The sequence below is a fragment of the Ambystoma mexicanum genome, chromosome 11 (genome assembly GCF_040938575.1).
Source record: "Ambystoma mexicanum isolate Mex_15411 chromosome 11, UKY_AmexF1_1, whole genome shotgun sequence".
Taxonomy (NCBI): Eukaryota; Metazoa; Chordata; class Amphibia; order Caudata; family Ambystomatidae; genus Ambystoma; species Ambystoma mexicanum.
This window is the reverse complement of record NC_090934.1, coordinates 447202133-447221674: the sequence shown is the minus strand read 5'-3', so window position 1 is coordinate 447221674 and position 19542 is coordinate 447202133. Positions and strand designations below refer to the sequence as shown.

The 19542-nt window shown below is 41.2% G+C and overlaps 1 protein-coding gene across 1 annotated transcript in view; it reads left to right on the top strand.

The window, feature by feature from the left end:
* The first annotated feature begins 402 nt into the window (after positions 1-402).
* LOC138504998 (embryonic protein UVS.2-like) overlaps positions 403-19542 on the top strand; it is a 59557-nt gene continuing 40417 nt past the window's right edge. Inside the window, exons 1-3 of the mRNA XM_069625358.1 lie at positions 403-471; positions 13402-13429; positions 13534-13599. Of these exons, the coding sequence (XP_069481459.1) occupies positions 403-471; positions 13402-13429; positions 13534-13599 (163 nt within the window). The remainder of the gene's footprint in view (positions 472-13401; positions 13430-13533; positions 13600-19542) is intronic.

Here is a 19542-nt window from a genome sequence, read left to right as displayed (position 1 = left end):
TTTGAGTGATACCTGAGTGCACCTGTATCTAATCTCAAATTCAGAATTTTCATAAAAGGAATGCTCTGTGTTTGTGATCTTAGCGGAACTAACATTCCAAAAGAAAACAAAACTATTATCTTCAGTCAGGGGCTGTGGTGAATCGAATTGTTCACGTTGACAACCTGTTCCCCAACTCCTGGGGTGACCCATCCTTTAATTAATGCTGTGAGGCTTCTTTCAAAGGCAATGGCTTCTGCATAAACTCGTGTAACCCATTATCCTGGCATCTGATTGGTTGATGCTCCACTTCTCAAGGTATATAAACGGCAGAGCTTTACATCCATACAGCAGGAACTTAACTGAAGAAAAATCCCTGCTGTACAGGATAGAGATAATCCAAGATCTCCCAACAACCCGAGGATGGACGGCAGAGTATGGGTCATCTTCACCCTATGGATGGTGAACTCCTGCTTTACTTTACCTGTACAGGTGAGAGTCCTACGGAGAGTATGCCTGATTCTCTTTGTGCATGACAGACACCCTGGTGTATGACACTCATAGTGTGTCTGTACGGGTGGGAACCCTAGAGGAAGCGTCTGTGTTAACAATATACCTGCCAGTCTCCTAGGTGTGTTTCAGTGTGGGTGTACATATCCAGGTGAGTGCTTTGGTTGCAGTGTTATATATTCCTGCATATACACCATGCCCCCAGATGTGTTCCACTGCAAGTGTACCTTTCCAGTTGCGAGCTTCAGTGACAACATTATTTATCAAAGAGAATCAATTACTTTGCAGCAATTAACCTTGACAATCTAACTATGCGTGGAAGTAGACCATCCTAGCTGCAAGTGTTAAGTAATCATCACCATGCATGTGGCAGCGACGCCCTGATGCCTATAGTAGCACAGAAGAGAGCAGCCTTTCACTAGTCTAGTCGCAGTCTCATACCCTAGAATACCCCACGGGCAGCCCTTCAATCAGCCAAACCCAATGAGGATTAGAGAGGATTACACCTGAAGCAATCTGTCTTTCCATGTGGTCAGACTTGATCATGGACCTCCATGGATGACTCATTGCGTACACCCCAATACTGCTGTTCCGATCCATGCTCCGACACTATTCATGCATTATTTTCACTCAGATGACATAATAAGAGTTGCTCTTATTTGGTTAGTGTGTTGCTCGCTCTCAGGAGATGTGCCTGGGCTGAAAACATCACATTTTGTTCCAATGCATCCATACCTGGTATGAAACTGCTGCTGCTGGTCCTTTCTCTCACATGATATACTTGCTAGGCTGCTGTTCCCTGCTCACATTTCTGTTCTGATAAGGTGGTTTTGTTCCTTGCTCTGCTGAGGGGTCTTCAGTTGTGTGCCAAGGTCTCCCTTGAGAAGTACATTCCACTCTGCTCCCCAGTAAACATAACTACTAACACGGTCTCACAATTAATGGCAAAGATTGCAGAAAGCAAACAGAGCCAGCCATTTTTATGGAAACTGGAACTGATAAATACCATTGCTCCATTCAGCAGTACAAATAAAAGCCCTCTCCCACCTCACACATATCGAACAAGCATTGGCAAAGCCACTACTTTTGGCTTGTATGCAATTATTAGTAATTTACCAGGCACTGCTATTAGATGCCCAGGTACTCGCACCATTTCCACCTGATACCATCAATGGGCAGTTAATACCCCTATGACTTTGCCTGGTAATTGTGTTTCCCATGCCTACACATAATCCCATACTGTTGGCATTGCCAATGCTTGTGAATTAATGTTTACAATTGTGAAAATTACACCATATTTTATGAGAAAAATTGTGTTAATGCCAAACAATATCCAATTGGTTCTAGGGTCAAACATGAAAACACATCCAGTAAATGCCACCAACAGTACACCTAAAAGTGCAACAATATGTTAATGACTGCATCTGCAAGTCCACAATAGACATCCGCTTTTCTACTGACCCCACCATATATGCAGGCATTGCATTCACACTTATACCCAAAACCTGACAATCATACAGTCAGAGCCCCCATACACACTGTCAGTAACACACATAAACATGCATGCACAGCTAAAGACTGAACCCGTGCACACACACATACACACACACACGCACACATATCATACATTAGATGCAAAGATGCACACATTCATATATGACAAAACACCCACAAACCTACCTTTAGGTCTTTTGCCCTGCAGGGAATCTTCTCTTTCTTCAAATTAGGATGTAGGCACCAGGCAGAAACCAATCTAGGCAGCACAGGCGCACCCAAGAAGGAAAAGAACATGTTGGGTGAACTTTCACAAATGATCAATGTGGCTGCTGTTTCTTAGCACGCAGAGGGCAAGCGTGCATGCTGCAATGCACCCTCGGGTGTGCATGTACGTTTTTTTCAATAAAAACGAAATATAACAATGTGATCACTTGCCTTGTTGAAACCAGTGGGAATGAACCGGGCATGGTGGAGGAGTGCGGCGGCAACCACCATCCTCCTTGCCTCTAGTTCTGCCACTTGTAAGAGGGATATAACTAATGTGTCAAAATATGATTTGGAGATTATGCAATGCATTGGAAACATTTCCTCCATCCCTCTCCATCATCCCATCACTTGCAATTAGTAGAGTGAAGCGAAGATGCGCGGGGCACCACACGACCACCCTACTTATATCTTGTAAGGAGTAATGGGGTGGCACATAAGTAAGGATTTTTTATGGGAGTTCAGGACGAGCATAATGCCGGAGGCACATAAGGTGTTCAACAAACAGGGTTAGCTGCTCCTGTCTGGGATATTGTGAAATGGTCAGAAAGATGTAGTTGAGTGTATTAAAAATGCAGGATATTGCATCCATTTTCACATAAGTGATATGTTATGATATGATAGGTAATTTACAATGTGGTAAATACCCAGAGGTTTCTAAGCACGGTCCCGGGATCGAACCCATTTTGCTTAATGACGTCTTGCTTCTAATACAGCACATTGCCCCCTAGCTATCCTCCCAAGATTAGCTATCCTCCCGAGTGTGTTTCGATTTTAAATCAACAGCTTATCACTATTATTTGTTAATTTTACTAAAAACGGTGGTGACATTTCAGATTCTGAAAAGCAATATATCCGTAGTTGGCCCCTTTACATGTCATCTGACGAAAACAGGGGCATCTTTGTACGTGTACACCAGCTAGCAAACCCTGCTGTCAAATCACTGAGGTGGCCCAATTATTCCATTAAAACATTCTTTTTGCGTCATGACAGTGATTGTTTAAAATGCATGGGGCTATCTGTACCCCACTGCAATAGTTTTGTCCTTTAGGCAACACCTAATAGCCCTTACTAAATCAAATTGTAAATGGCACATGGGATTACATTGCATGAGCCTGGTTACCAGAATCCCCCCATACCAACAAATAGTTAGCTGAGCTCTTAAATCTCAGAACATAGGGACACCCACTACCTGAGTTATGTAGACCATCTTTTGTTTGGGAAAGGGCACTTGACATCACCTATGGCTTATGTTCCCACCATGCGCAAGTTTCATATAACATCTCCGGCAAATAATTCATCATTGATCTAATGAATCACCTTCCTGCCGCCCATACAATCACATTTATCTTCTTGGAACTTAGCAACATAAATAAGGGCATTTAACACTTTCAAGATCCAATAATGATCCCACGTTTACCACAAAGGTGCCAAGCATGTTACGGGAGTGGTCGCTTTGAGGTTCAATGCGAGGTACATGCATCCAGCAAATGTTATATCTAATCTAGTGAAAGAAAAACCTTTACATATTTGGCCTGTGATCTGGACATGGCAGGACCAGGACATTTTCATTCTTGCATGTGTCACACTGTGGTTGAAGTTGTAAATTAGAATAATTCTTTCTGTTGGGTCACAAATACTGCTACATGTACGTGGCTCAACACATTTAAGATTTTATTCCACATCCCTTTATTCTAGGAAACCTTATTATGCTCTCAAAACCTTAAAATATCAGCAGTCAGGTTACACTACAGTGATGGACTACAACCGTATAGTCTGCTGTGGAGAGTGGTCTTGTCTTTAGTCTCCCCTTTAAGAGTCTAGCTGCAAAGTACAAAGAACAATGCAGAAGCCAAGTCTCATTAGGGGCACAGGGAGAAAAATAGTTCTGACTTAACTGCAGTGATATTAGCATGATACAGCGTGTTTTCATAAATACAAAGAAAAGTCAGCGTTGCATGGCATTGTAAAATGTAGTATACACATTTATAGTATAACTTGGAGGTGTAAAACATGGGCTTAATGATGACAGTTAAGGGCAGGGTATTTCGTAAGCTGAACTTGGTTTAGTAAGGAAAAAACTCAGATTCTCTTGAACAAATGTTTGTTCTGAAAATTTTAAAACCCAAATTGCGCTGAACATGCTCATTAAAATAGGTACGTCCCACTCGCAAATGTACCACATTAGTCACAAGCAGCCCCCGCCCTCCAAGGATCTCTAAAATCATGTGCAGTGTTTCCAATTAGTAGTGCACAGCGTAGACCAAAAGTAAGATTGGGGCTCCATTCCAAAACACGAGGATTCAATCAAAATGATATTGGTGGTTGTCAGTGCACTGAAATGTAGGAGTAGTCCAGCAACATAGCCAAGAGACAGTGTACAACAAACATTGACAGATTCTGTAAAAGCGGAGAGGGCTTTACACAATGAACTTTCAATATAGCCACAAATAACTGGCAAACCAGTGATTAGAAAGAAGGAAAAATGCACATTGTATTTACATTGTTGGATAAAATTCCTCTGAAGGAGATTTTCCACTACTTTTTGGGATCTCACGCACCCACTGAGACCGGATACTGCATGCTCAGTACAAGAAAGGGAGCAGCAGGAGTGCACCATTGACTGTGCCTGGCATGCAGGGAAATGCCAAAACTTTATAACTGCACCACAGAGCACATAAGTAGTGCACATTTCATAAATAAATACCTACAGTTTGCAAAAATATCACCACACAATTAACAATGTAACAACAACAGACTAAATAAGCAGTCTTACCTCTCTCCTCCAATGCTGAAACAATGGCTACCTTGTCAAGACAAACACACACTCTAGACCCAATCACGCCCTACTAACATCACTAACGTTTTGCACAACAAATCAGGTACTGCTTCCAACAGAAAACACTTGACCATCACCCACAAGCAAGTCCATAGACATGTTCCGAGTCATTATGTAACAAACTGTAGCTATAGCAACACGTTGTTTATTTTTAATACCAAATAAATAAAGGTAATTATAGTACTAGTATATATTTTTAAAATAAACAAAAAAGATGAAATAACTTTTTTAGAAACAATAACTTATAGAGGCTGCAATTTTGGAAGTTGAAATGGCTGCAAAATTATGCACACAATGGAAATGCCGGGAAAGAGAGCAAAAGCGGTTTTGGGTGCGTATGGCTGAAAAATCATATAGATTTGACTCAGAAATGGGTGCCAAATGGGTGAACACATAACCAAACAACACAAAAAGCCTATGTATCCATCATCATATGCCATCTCCATTGAAAAGCATTAGATACCCTCATTCACAGCTCCTATTTGAAGCTCTTACGTGAAAGCTCTTATTTTAATGACAATAGTTTCAGCATAAAGATAGCGCTTTTCATCGCCACCTAACAGCCAAAACTAAAAATGATGATTGGTGCATTACTGGCAGCATTTATGCTAGTTTCCCTGTCCTCACAGAACAGGTGGGGTGCAGACTACCTCGTTGTAAACTTTAATCACCAGGGGAATCTACAGAGCGAGCAGCAGCATTGCAAGAATTTGCAATCCCACATTGCCTGTCGCTGACTGTCTTTCTCTCTATTTATCTCTCCTAATTCTACTCGCTCATTCAATCAGTTTCTTGTTTTTCTCATTTCCTCAACTGACTTTAACACTAGTGTCTCCCACTACTTATTTTCTCTCATTTCTACGCTCCAGATTATTATTCTTTCTCTGTCACTCCTGATTTCAATTGTTCTCCTCTCAGTCTTTTATTTATGCATTTTTTTAGTCAATTTGTACTGTGCTCATATCGCAGCGAAACCTCAACATGCTTGGCAGGATGGCAAACTTAGCAATCATAAGGCCCATTCTAGAAGGCCTGTAGTCTTCAGCTTATATTAATATCGGCTTAGGTTGGTGGTGTCATGACAATATTGGGGAAATACATTCCAGAGATGGGGACCACACACCATACAGCCAGTGAAGCAGAGTTTAGATGATTTAAAGTGTGTGTGGTGTGAGTAGTTGAGCAAGTATTTCATTTAGGTTAGTATATGAATCTTCAAAAGGTTATAGGTGGAGATCAAGTTGGATAAGAAGTTCAGGGCATTTCCATCCAATGCTTTGTAGAGCAGAAACAGCAACTGAAAGGTGCCTCTATACAAGAACATATTTTAGGGGTTGCCAGGGGTTGCATCTGTGACCCCTGATATCTCTCTTGCTACCCCTGTGGTCTCCATTGCTACCCCTAAAAAAAATGTGTTTTTATTCTTTTTTCAATGAGGCTCCTGGACTGTGGCCAGCAGCATGTGGCTCTTTCTTTTTGGAGAGGCCACTTTTCTGATATCAATAGACGGTGAGATATCTCAATGGGTTGAGCGCTTGCTGCTGCAATGTGTGTGTGATCTGCAGGTTCGACTACCAGCAAGGTCAACTCATCCTTTCATCCTGCTGAGGTTGATAAATGAGTACCAACACAGGTTGGGTGATATTGTATTTATATTTGTTCTATATGAAGCACTTAAGCTTAAGTGCTATTTAATAACACCTCATTATCATACGGCCATGGACGTCTGCTTTCATTCACAGTAATTTGCTAATATGGACCTATATGCGCTCATATTAATGATTCATATGGTGATCCATTCTTACAGTGATATCGTAACCATTTTCTTCATAGTGTACTTGGAAACAATGCTATGTGATGTCACTTCCTGTTTTGTCAAGGGGTGAAAGGTTGTGTTCCATCACTTATAGTGATATCACTTAGGAGTGATGCCATTTCAGCTACCCCTGGCATTTTGGTGAAATGAGGTCCCTGCCTCTACAGCTCTCTGAGAAGGAGGCGGTGGAGTCATTTTAAGGTATAGTGGACATACTCCTGGTGATTGGTGCTGGATACTGTTCTGGCCGAAGACTTCTGGAGAATTGTCATTTTATGCATTAGACTGGAATCAGATCCTTCTAATATGACACTGTGGTGATCCAGTTTTGTGTTAATAAGGACTTGAGATAAGAACCAGAAATTTGTAGTGGAGAGAAATGCTTTTTTGTTGTGGAGTGGTGTAGGAGTACAGTGACCAGAACCAAGGACAGAATTAATATGAGCCTTGAATTAATGAAGGTTAGATCAAGTCTTTTGAACTTTTTGGCCTTGAATTTGGCATGGTCCCAAGATCATCATGATTTTACTGGTGGAATGAAGGATGGAGCAGGTTTCAGGTGATCCTGGTCTGAGAAATCCAGTTTGGGATTTGTTCAGGTATAGCATGTTATCATTCAGCCTGGTTTGAATTTGGTTCAGGATGGAACTCATTGCTATGGGAGCCATCACTGGAGTAAATGTGTAAACAATTCCAGCAGCTTGCAGGATGTTACCCCATGCCACAGGTAAATGTTCAAGAGCATGGGCACAAAATAGAAACTTGCAGGAGTCAAAATGTGGAAATAACGGCAGTTGTGGAATAGAGTTTGGAAAAATTTGAATAGTCTATCACAGAAGAATGACTGGAACCATTTCAGAGCAAAGGGAGACATGTGAGCAGACAATGCCAGGCAGTTGATTAGGATGTGGTGGGCCAGCATATCAAAATTAGCTGGAATGTTGAGACGAACCAGACATACACAACCATTCTAGTCGATTATATGATCTTATCAAAGAAAACATTGCATTTTCAGAACCCTGTTTTTATTGGAAAACATGTGCCATCTTTTAAACAAGAATTGGAAGTACTAACCGATTTGTCTTTTGTGTAGGCATTGGAAAGGCAAATTCCAAGCACTGCCAAAGTGGCAATAAATGGCCATTGATGGTAGCAGCTGCAAAATGGTGCAAGTAGCTGGACACATAATAACAGTGCATGGCAAATGCCTAAAATATCTACACAAGCTTTAGTGAAGGACACACATAGTGCTTATACATCAAGTGGCAGAAGGCAGACCTGGTTAAAACATGTTTATTACACTGGTAGAGCCTTTACAGCTCCAAACAAGGTATTCACTATTTTAGAAGGCTGCTTTTATAAAAACACTGACAGGTACTTGGAGCTCAATGTTTGATTGGAAGGCTTTCAAAACCGAGCTCAAAGAGATCTGAGAGATCCGAGGAGGATGTGATTCGGCTGGGAGGGGCAGGAAGTGGGTGGCAATGGCCCTAGGGATTAACATGGCTGTGGGCAGTCAATGTGTTGGTAAATAACCAAACAACACCTACAATTCCTCCTCATAAGACACTTCTCCCTAGCCATACTCTTATACAATAGTTTAGGGTTATAAGTGGCACAACACACCACCTAACAGCCAAATCTAAAAGTCATCTCATTAGATTGTATCATCACAATCTCCTCCTCAAAGTATTTCTCATTTGATTCCCAATTCGTCGATCAATTATGTCTCTTCATCCAGGGCTCTTACTCTGCTCCTATCCATCTCTCCCCACCTTCTCCCAAGTGTCAATTTGTCAACCAGTCCCTTGCATTCCTTGTTTTGCTACTTACCCTCTCTTATTCAAACTTTCCTCTCCTCTCATTTTCCATCTTTCTGTTCCTCTAGCCTCCCTTTTATGATTTTCTGTTTTTGGCCATGGTAACAATTTCTAATTCTACCTGCCTCTCACATTCATTTTCTATTCTTATACCTCTTGGCTCACATTCTCCCTCTATCCCTTCTTTTTACTCGCCTTTGCAATCAGTTTGTTTATTTATTTTATTTAATAACAAACAAAATAAGTTGCCACAATGAAAGGCGACAGTTTGAAGTGTAGTCGTCAGCAAGAATATTAGGCTGTGTGGGTTCAGGGATGCATATTTCGGGGTATGAAGAAGTTGCCCCTTGAAGAGGAACAGTTTAATCTTCTTTCTTTCACTTTCCTGATGCCCTCCCGTCATCTCTTTTTCTCTCTGGCTTGCAATCCCTTCCCTGTTCTCTCTTTACTGCCTTTTGCAGTTCCTCATTTTCCCCTTGTCTTTCATTGACATACTTTCTATCACTCACATGATCACCTTCACGTCTTCACAATGACCATCCATCATCCATTCATTTCTCATATTTTAGCATCCCAGCTGCCTTTAGTCTCGCAGTCGCTTGTTCCCATATAGTTTTCTTTAGTGCTTCACATCATGGCAAGTCAATGGGGGTCATTACGACCCGGGCGCAAAGGGATACCGGGCATCGGTAATGACACTGGTGCCGGTAATCCCTTTGTGCCCTATTCCGAGGTCTCTTTGCGGGTCCTTCCTTAACTCCTGGTTTTAGCAGGCATTAAGGACGGGACCCGCAAAGGGATACCGGGGTCAATAACAGTACCGCAATTTGCGGTACCGTTATTGCCGCCTTCCACCTTCCCATTGAGCCCTGTGGGGGCTCAAATGGGAATGGGGAATGGCATTTCAAATGGGGAGTTACCGGTCCCGCAAAGGGCGGAATATACCGGTAAGTCTCCATACCACCACGTCGGTGGCGGTACCGGTATTGGTGCTAGTCATGGCGCTAAAAGCTGCAGGGATGGAGGTTTACTAGTGTCCCTACAGCTAGGCTCAGCTGTGACAAAATGCAAAGATGCAGAAACCCATTTTGTGTCCCATCATATTCACTGTACTTTCAGTGTGCATACCCATGAATGCTTTCACATTATGTAAAGGGCCACAGCAATAGTGTCAGCCAGGCTTAAAAATATGCCAGAGAAAATATTTGGTCAATGTGGCCGAGATTAGTTCAGTGAGTTGCCTGCGTGTATTATTAGTTTATTTTCGCATAAACATTAAAACAGATGAGAGGACCCCCTGAAATAAACTTTATAACAGCGTTTAATTAAAAAGAAAATATAATTCTTGGTCACAGATATGTATTGCCATTGTTTTTAAAAGTTGGTTGCACCATTAATTGAATATTTACAGTACATGCCTCAATGTCAAAGATAAACAAATCTGCTTTTTCACATTTCTGTTGAAGAATGATTGGACTGTGTGCAAGAAAAAATATTGTTTTTGTTTTATTGTGTTGTGACACTGGGCCTCAATACGAGTTTGACTGTGCAATACAACAAATGGCCGTAATTGCGTACTGACACTTTCTTTAGGTGGTAAGGCAATTATTGGCACCTCTACCAAACCACTGATTTCAAATTTGGAAATAAAGTGGAGGATTCCCCTCCAGTAAAATGCTGAGGTGAAATCTCCTCTTTACCTGAAAAAATCAGTGAATTTCCGGGTCATGGTAATTTGGCCCAAATCCCTATCGGAAACTATGGACTCCGAGAAAGGAGCTATACACCACCCTGCTACCCCTTGTAATTCTGTCGTATGTCCAAGGTAATGAGTGGTGATAATGCTAACAAAATTTGTATATAATTTGGTGAATGTACTGCCGAAATGTACGCCAATTAGCCCCATTGTATCTTTATGGCAAGGTAATTCCATCAAATGTCCAAGAGCTCACATCACATGAGAATTATTTTTGTCAAATGCATTGACCCATGGTTCATACCCTGTAAATGTGGGAATATATCTTGTCACATATTGACATCCAATGGCAGGAACTCACATCATATGACAATACAAGCCCTGGTATATCATCATCTAGTGCCATCAAATGCTATGTGATCTGGTCACATTCATGGCATTGTCCTCAAATGACATATTCACACGTTATATGACAAACATGCCCATAATCATGCCTAATATTCACATGAAGAACTTGTTTGGCCATGATGCACTAGGGAAGATAAGATACCTAGGCTTAGGTAAGAGGTTGTGTGAAGCATTCTTCCACCAATGATGTTAGTCTTTGCCTTTGTGGTACTTACACCATAGGTTAGCAATTGCCATTAAATGCCATGCACCGAAATCAGATGCAAATATTCAAGTCATGCGTTGTTATGAAATGCTCAGCTTCTTACATTCAAAGGCAGGTGCCACCATGAAAGAGAAGGAACTCACATTGCATATCAGGTATTGTAATTAAGCACCCAGGAAAATATATAATTTGCCACATAATGCCACTAAATGCCAGGTTTTCACTTCACATGTCAGACATCGTCATAAAGGGCCATCAAATGGGCACACAATTGCATTATGTGCCATGTACTCTCTCAAATGTCAGGTACTTGTATCATATATCAAGTATTACCATCACATACCAGGATCTCACATCATATGCCAGGTCTTAAAACAAATGCTTGGTACTTTTATTGTAAACCAGGCAATCACATTGTATATTGGGTATTCTGATCCAGAGGAAGCATGTAGCATTACTGGCAAGTCTAGCGGGTGATGGTGAGCATAGTCACAATAGGAAAAGGGTCTTCCCAGCTGTAATCTGGCTCAGCGACAGCTCTGCTAGCCAATCAGAGGTACTGGCTTTCCAAAGTTCATCAAGGTTTTGGGGAAATGTACTCGTTTTGGGGAAAAGTCCAGAGAGGCCCAGTGGGATCTTGTGAATATGTTGGTGAATGTACGTTTTCGGTAGCCTGCCATCTACTGAATCTCCTTCACTAAACATATTACTGTATGCAATATTCGGTAGATCTTTTTACCTCTGTGCACCATAATTCTTCAATCTGCCTCAATTTGGAGCACTTTAAATGGGCTGAATGGCAGTGCATGAATACAATAAACCAAAACAATGGAATAAAGAGATAGCAGATGAATCATGTCCATGGTCAAGTTCTAAAAGTAAAAGTGGGGGGACCCATTAACATACCAATTGAATGTGACATCAGAAATTAGCATATCAAAGTGCCCTCGGAAAAAAGTGGCAGACTCCTGAAAAAAGTGGGGGACTCCGTCCACATGCGTGACTTGAGCCCTGTTTCATGTGCTTCCTTTTCTCATGTGTCTGTAGCATATGATTATTGACCATATTCTTGGTGATACATCCACATTATAAACCCTGGTTCTGCATGCTGGCACAATAGAAAACAAGTAGGGTTTCCTTGAGTTCCCCAGAGAAACAAATATCAAATGTGGTGTGTAGAATAAGAAGGGTCACTTTATTGGAGCTCCTCTCCAGTCTATTAAATCATGAGCAAGACTTTCCATTCTACATAGTGAAATAAATAACTCCTAGCAACGATGATAGGTAAGGCACAACCATAGTTTGTTAGTTATGTAATCAATCAAATAAAATTTATATTTGGAGCGCAAAAGTGGAAGTCTGGTATTTTTCCAAGGAATTCATTCATGACATGGGGCAGCCGCAATGTCCCAAGCTCCACATGCAGCAAACAAATAGCACAATATCAGTGCAGTGACCTCTCACAAAACAGCATCAAGGTAGCTCGCAACAGCTGTTCAGGCTGAACGCACTCTCAACAACCATAGTTAAGGTTTTGTTCAAGGTGATCCACTTTGGTTAAGTGGTGCGGATGAGATTTGAGCTGCAGTCTAGATTTTGGGGTCCTGACTAGATCATTTTCCAGCTGTAGTTCCACAGTAATGCAGAATTATTTATAAATGATTATCTTTTAATGGTTTGTTTTGTAGAGCTGACTTTGCCAAGTAAACACATTGCATTAAAGATTATCTCAATAGAGCATGCTAAGCAAAAGTAGCATAATGTATTTAATTTTCTGTGTCTTCATTTATACCTTCTTAAATGGATGAATACAAGCAACAAAATAGCTAAAGAATCTCCTCTATTATTGACTACTTTATTAGTGACAAGAATGAAAGAGTTAAACACAAGTAACAAAAGAAAATAATGGCTAAGGTCAATGCATGCTTTATTGCGGTTAAGATCCTTTGATGTTCTATAACAAAGCAAACAACACAGTTTTAAACATGTGATTCACTTTGTGATTTGAGTTTATTGCTGACTTGGAAGATCTCACAGAAGTGGAAGCTAAGCAGGATTCTGTGAAGGTTGAAGATACAGATGCACCTGGGGGACCTGTAACCAACGAAACATTAGCAACTATTTGGTATTTATCAGGTCAGGAAGAGTTTCAGTCCTGCAGGCAGTCTTTTGTCAGACAGTCAGGCCACGGGATAAGTAGACACAAATAGACCTGCCTCAAGCAGCCCCTAAATGGCAGCCAGCTTGCAGCAGATTTCCTAAATTCCCAATATGCCAGTCCTCCACTTCACCCAACCAGAGTTGCTGATGATCTGAAATTGTGATTTTGGTTGGGCAACAATAACGTGATTGCTTTTTGTCTTGCAGATTTATTTGGAAACTCCAGGAAAAGATGGTATGTATAGCGACATAAAGACTTCATTGGGTGTTTGGCATTATGGGCACATGTAGAGCTGTGTTCTCTGAGGCACATAACACTATACATGCCTTTTGTTTCAGATGCACAACATAGAGACCAGGTTGAGAGCTCGGATATGTTTCAGATATTCAACAACGAAAATGCAGGTATGAGCACAGCACAACAGCCACTGTGAATCAAGGTGTACTGCACCATGAGCATACTGAACTTCACAGATAATGAGTGACACCGTAATGCCTCTACAAGACAGGATGGAAATTGACTGACCTGCATTCCTGAAACTCATTTCTAGTCATATTATATCTTCACTGAGATATAGCCCATATTGCATTTGGAACAGTCCACCTCTGGAAGAGGTACTTGCTTTGGGGGGCATGGGAGCAAAAAGATTTTAGGGCAAGGAGGGTGCATTCACAAACAAGTGGAATGCAACACCCTCTCAGAATTTCTAGCAGGCCATGTCAGTGTAAGGCAGACTCCAATGGTGTTCCTCAATCACTGAGGTCCTCAGTGGGTGCCCTTAACCAGTCACACTACTTTGACCACAGTGTTATATAAGTTCAGTCACATAGTTCTCGAGTTTGTGTCATTCAAAATGTTTCCCCACTTGGCACATTTAATACTGCGCAAAAATAATCAGCAATTTAACTGGACCCGGTCTGCAGTTATACTTACAATGGGTCATGAAGGGAAAGGAAGAATGGTGGTATGGCAGAGAAGTATCTCACTGTGAGGCTACGAGCAGCATCATGTTTGCAGTGTGTTGCATAGCTTCCAACTGGACATTCTATATGAGCATTCAAATAAGGAACGAGATTCAACGATAAGAGTGTAGAACCATGCGCTACTTCCATAACTAAGCCATCTTCCCACCATGGAAAGATTAATCAAATACAGTTGACCAACAGTGGATAGTCATGTATTTTCACCCAAAAAAACAGAGCCTTTCCACAATGATTTGAAGCAGATACATGTTGACCTGAACATGAATGCAACATCTAGGGCTTTTTTTCATGGCAACTTATATTTTATGCAAAATGGAAGAGATTTATTTTTATTTAGCAGCAGATTCCTGCAATTCCATTCCAAAGATAATCCTTGTTTGAGAGCGGAGGGTGCTGCCAGCACTATGCCCTTGTGCACTGTTAACGCAAACCACGTGAATATACACACGCATCACATCACACGTTGACATTGGTAAGCAGCATCACACTTAATAAAAGACACAAGACTCAGTGCACTAATGGAGATCCACTGGTTACCGAAGTCAGTGATTAACGGCGGAGCCACTAGAGTGTGCACGCAAGTACCTCACTTGTCATATTGCTGATCTAATGGCCAGGAGATAATCCTGATGCAGGTGTCATCAAGGTATATAGGATCCAGCTGTAAATTGGCCACAACACCTGCAGACATTTCCCACCATTAAAGGTAGGACATTAAATCAAATTAATCTTGATGGTCTTCTGATATATATACACATCTGGGTGCAGCATGCCATGAACAATCATTGCCAATGAAGAGGGTATCATTTTCACACAAACAAAGTCTTACCCTTTAGATTTCTGCATATGTACACAGACAGACCTTTTAGCTTTGCCAATGTTTGCTCAATGACCAGCCTGGTCCGGAATTGAAAAGGAATGGATACTTTTACTAGCAAAGCCAGGCGTTCTTAAAATAATGCCACAAGATCTGCATAGCCCTACATTTTGCAAGACACAAAACCCAATTGCACAAATGTTAATAACAAATATTTAGCACAGTCAAATAACAATAGAAAACATACAATTGTATGGGTCTTGCAAGGTAATTAAGGCCACTGTAGCGGGGAGTCTTTCTTTTAATAGTGATCAGTTTCCTGTTAGAAAGTGTAACATTGGTATTTCTAGTAGGGACTGCAAGAGTTCTTAAAACAAAAAATGGATATAGCCCTGTACGGGCCAGCCATTCTTGTACATGTTCCCCCAATATGCCTTTGTGCTCACTGGCCACAGCCATATTGCACCCCTTAACATGTTGCCCCAATATGTTAGCCCACACCTCACTGTAGCTTTAAAAGTCAACTTTTTTCTATTAATCTCATGTTTGTAACTCTCTTTTTTTTAAACTGTTTTCCTGTATCTGTGGTTATATTAGCAATGTTCTACAAATAACCATGAAAATGCAAAAATAGCCCAGAGTAAAAAATAACCCTGAACATGTGAAAAATAAGCCTGAATATTCGAAAACTTTCGAGCTCTGAACTTGATCCTAAACCTCCACCAACTCCCCAATGTCACATGGCATCCTCTTTCCCCCTCACCACCTCTAGCCTGATGCCATTTCATCTTTTTTGTCATTTTTTCAACTTCTTGTTTGCAGCTAACAGGAATATTTCAGAAATAACCCTGAATATCTGTTGCATAAAACAAAACAAAAACAATGGAGGCTTTTTCATTTCTGAAAAGACTCTCTGCCGCAGAGCACCATGGAAGATATAGCTAATATTTTGGGATACGGGAGCACCCCCTTCTCCATCAAATATTAAACAACTACTAGATGGAATAACCCCAGACTTCTCCCGGATAGCGAATGAACAATGTGTGCCCAAGTTATTTCATGTCTGGTCCAGTTCCGTCCACCAGTTTTGACTGTGTGCTGTAGCAAAATGTGGACTTTTTCTATATGGGAAAATTAACGGGGACTAGGCCGAAACAGTGTGTTATTTCCCAAAATGTTCAGTCTGCGTGGGAGGGCATGGCGGGGTGACGGGTGGGGGATTGGAGGATTGGGGTTAGTGCCAAAGCTTTTATTCGAAAGGTTTCAGCCAAATCTGTCTTGTATCTCTATTCTTAACTTAAGTATAGTGTGGCATCCGCTGCACTATAATATGCAAAACTGTAGAATCACATTTTGAGGCATGCCTGAGGGAAGGCCTCGGATTGGTTTGGGCATTTTTGCTTCTTTTGGATGAAAAGGGAGTTAATAAGAGGATGGTAAACAGTGGTATGGCAAAAGATACATCAGATACAGTTGACCAATGAAAGTAACTCAGCATTATGGAGCAAGCGCTTGACAACAAGAACTCTCTCAGATGTTCCTCCAATAGATATGATAGAGTTCTGAAGCTTTATTTAACCAAATATGTCAGCATATTTTCAAAGTGATTATATCGCATCTTTCTGACATTTGTTGTCGGCCTCAATGTGCATGGCTCTGCAAAGAAAGAGGGGGGAAGTGAAGGTTTTTGAAATAGAAGGATAGGCAGATATCAAACATGTGGTACTGTTGGGTGCAGGTGGGAAGTTACTGTATCCTTTGTGCTGGTATGATTTCTATGGGTTTGGTGGAGACACTAGTCAATAGAGGGAAAAGCCCAAGAACTTAAGGCGAAACATTGTTGTTTGGGTGCTGATAGCTGCTGATGTGGGAGAGTGAGAAAGTTTAAAGAGTAGCGCTTCATAACTTTACAGTGTTTATGGCTAGTCCTGTGGTGCCATACATGTGGGACGGACAAGTGTGTTTTAAGTTGGAAATTAATTTTGGAGTGGAGCGGATTAGCTCAGGGGAGTACACACCCTCTTGGGATTCTGTTGGTTGTTGTCAGGTCAATGTTAGGTACCCTCCACACATTAGGTATCATGTGCTTTCTATCCTGTGCTTTCTACTGGAGTTAATAGGCAGCTTTTTTGAACATTCACAGTGGCAGCAGTTTGATTCAGTTTTGTGATGTCAGTTTCTGGGGGGTTTGTCAGGTGGGCATATTTTGGTCTCTGGTGATATCTATATTCCAAAGGGTGCCTACTCTGGGACGACGTAGCGGTGTGTGTATAGTTTGGTGGGTTCTGGTTTTGCTATCATGAAAAAGTTAATTAAAAAGTGGGGTTTTAGCTGTATTCTGTAGGTTAACTCATTTCTGTTTTAAAACACTGTCCTTTGGACTTATGTTTTCCTTAGTACTGTATCTCCAACCTTAACAATAGGCATATTGAGTTCTTTCAAATTTGACAGGTATTTAATTCTGCCTACAAATATTTTTAAATTACCCTTTGTGAGTGCAAGGAAGGTTTATATCTTTGATAATAGTTTTGGAAAGGTAAGTCAAAGGATCCTTCGAATCAGAGAAGGCAAACAAAGAGCGAAATACAAGCCCTGACCACACTGAATGCAGTACAAAAGTCAGACCAATAAACAGAATGATCAATTGATTGAGTAGCACTTTAAGGATCAAATTAATAGGGCGAGGACCTGTCAGGGATATGTGGTGTACCTGGTGTGGTGGTGTGCCTTCTCCAATGAAGCAAGTAATAGGGTGAGAAAGAGGTAAAGGATATAATGCCCTGTTGTATCCTGATCTAAAAGAGCTAATTGGCGCGGGCCATGGAGTCTTTTTTGTCTTTTAAAAAGTGTTTTTCAAGTCAAATTCAGTTTTGGTCAATGTAAGTTATTTCTTGCTTTTTCAAAACCCTAATCTTCAATCTAAAGTTGTCTTTGAACAATGCAACTGGCATATGTCTACAAAGAGTCTCAAAATAAACCTAAGTAACAATAAGGTACAATTAGGTATGCAATCCGGAAAGGCACTAGCAAAGCCATTACTTTGACACTGAAAGTCAAGAGATTCCCACACTGTGGCATATTCTTTCTCAGAATGTAAGTAGGAAAGCCCTCTAGCAGCCACGTGGGTTTCCCTCTTAGCTTTTTTTGTATATGGAATGCCACCTGCTCTAATTTCCAGCATGATGACCTTCATTTTTCTGGGACCCCTTGAGCCTATATGAGCATGCACACTCTGGGAGGGATGTAAAGTTTCATCCCTGTAGTAGTTCGTGTTATTTTGTGATACTCTGAGTCAGGCTGGCTTCCTCTGGGTAAAAGGGCATCCACGGGGAAGATCATAACAATGCAGGATGTTATTTCTTACTCTTCTGAATCTGAATCTTGATCTTCTATCAAAAAAGGAGTAAGAAGTAAACAAACAAAAGAAACTTGATCTCTCTTATGCTCAGGTAAAGCAGATTGTTTAACAGACCCTGCAGGAAGAAAATGGGAAGAGAAAGAAAAGACGTGCACAATTATCCTTTTTTTCCTCTTCCAAGTCACCTTCTTCATCCTTGTCAACCTTATCCTACAGGAAGGATTATTCCTTCAGAGATGATTATGAACAGAGAGGAACATATCTATCCATTGAAATAGGGGTGGAGGTGCTAGAGGATAGAGCAGAAAGTCTAGGTTTCCTCTCGTTGGATCCCAATTACCTTGATAAATACGCCCACATTCTCCAGTTGAACCATGCAGCACACCATGGTTTGCCTGTGATCTCAGACATAAAAAGTAAGATCTTTCATGAGTGGAAAGAGCCAGAAATTATTCAAATGTCTTGTTTCTTGTTGAAGCTTTACCCTCAGAATACGAAAAATGACACGATTCTGCCCAGTCTGACAGGAAGATAAGTCCCCTATCTAGAACCCATGAAGTGGACAGAACCCTTAACAACATGTGTGTGGGGTTGAGTCTATCCCTTAAATGCAGCACCCATAACTGCTGCACTTCTATGCAGTCTTCAATGGATTCTAGGCTCTACACCAGGACATTAGACATGTTTTAAAATGTCTGCCTATCCTGGGGCCATTACAAATCAGGAGAAACACAGCTATAGAACTGCTCAACAGGAGGTTTTCTCCTTCCCAGGAATGGACTTTGCCTCCCTGGGCTTTTTGGAAAATGCGTTTCATATTCATGACTCGATCCTTGGACACGTCTGCCTCCCAAGAGAATGTGATAATTATTTCCTTCTGTTACACGTTCATATGAAGGGGAGCAACATGGCGGGGTATTATATCTGTATCTTAAATCATAAGTGTATTGCAGGCCTTTCACATACTTCCCAAGGGGGTCCAAACATCAGGGACACCAGAGTGGAGGTGATTCTGGGGTTCCTTATCAGTATCGTAGGTTCTGATTTCTTATTCTTCTGGTGGTGATGGCATTACCAAAATTGTTCGTTTACAATTGTTCGAATGAACAATTGACCCAATTTAAAGGGTCACAATTGACCTTTTCACAATTGACCGATATATATGGGGGTTTGGCGTTGGGTGGGGGGC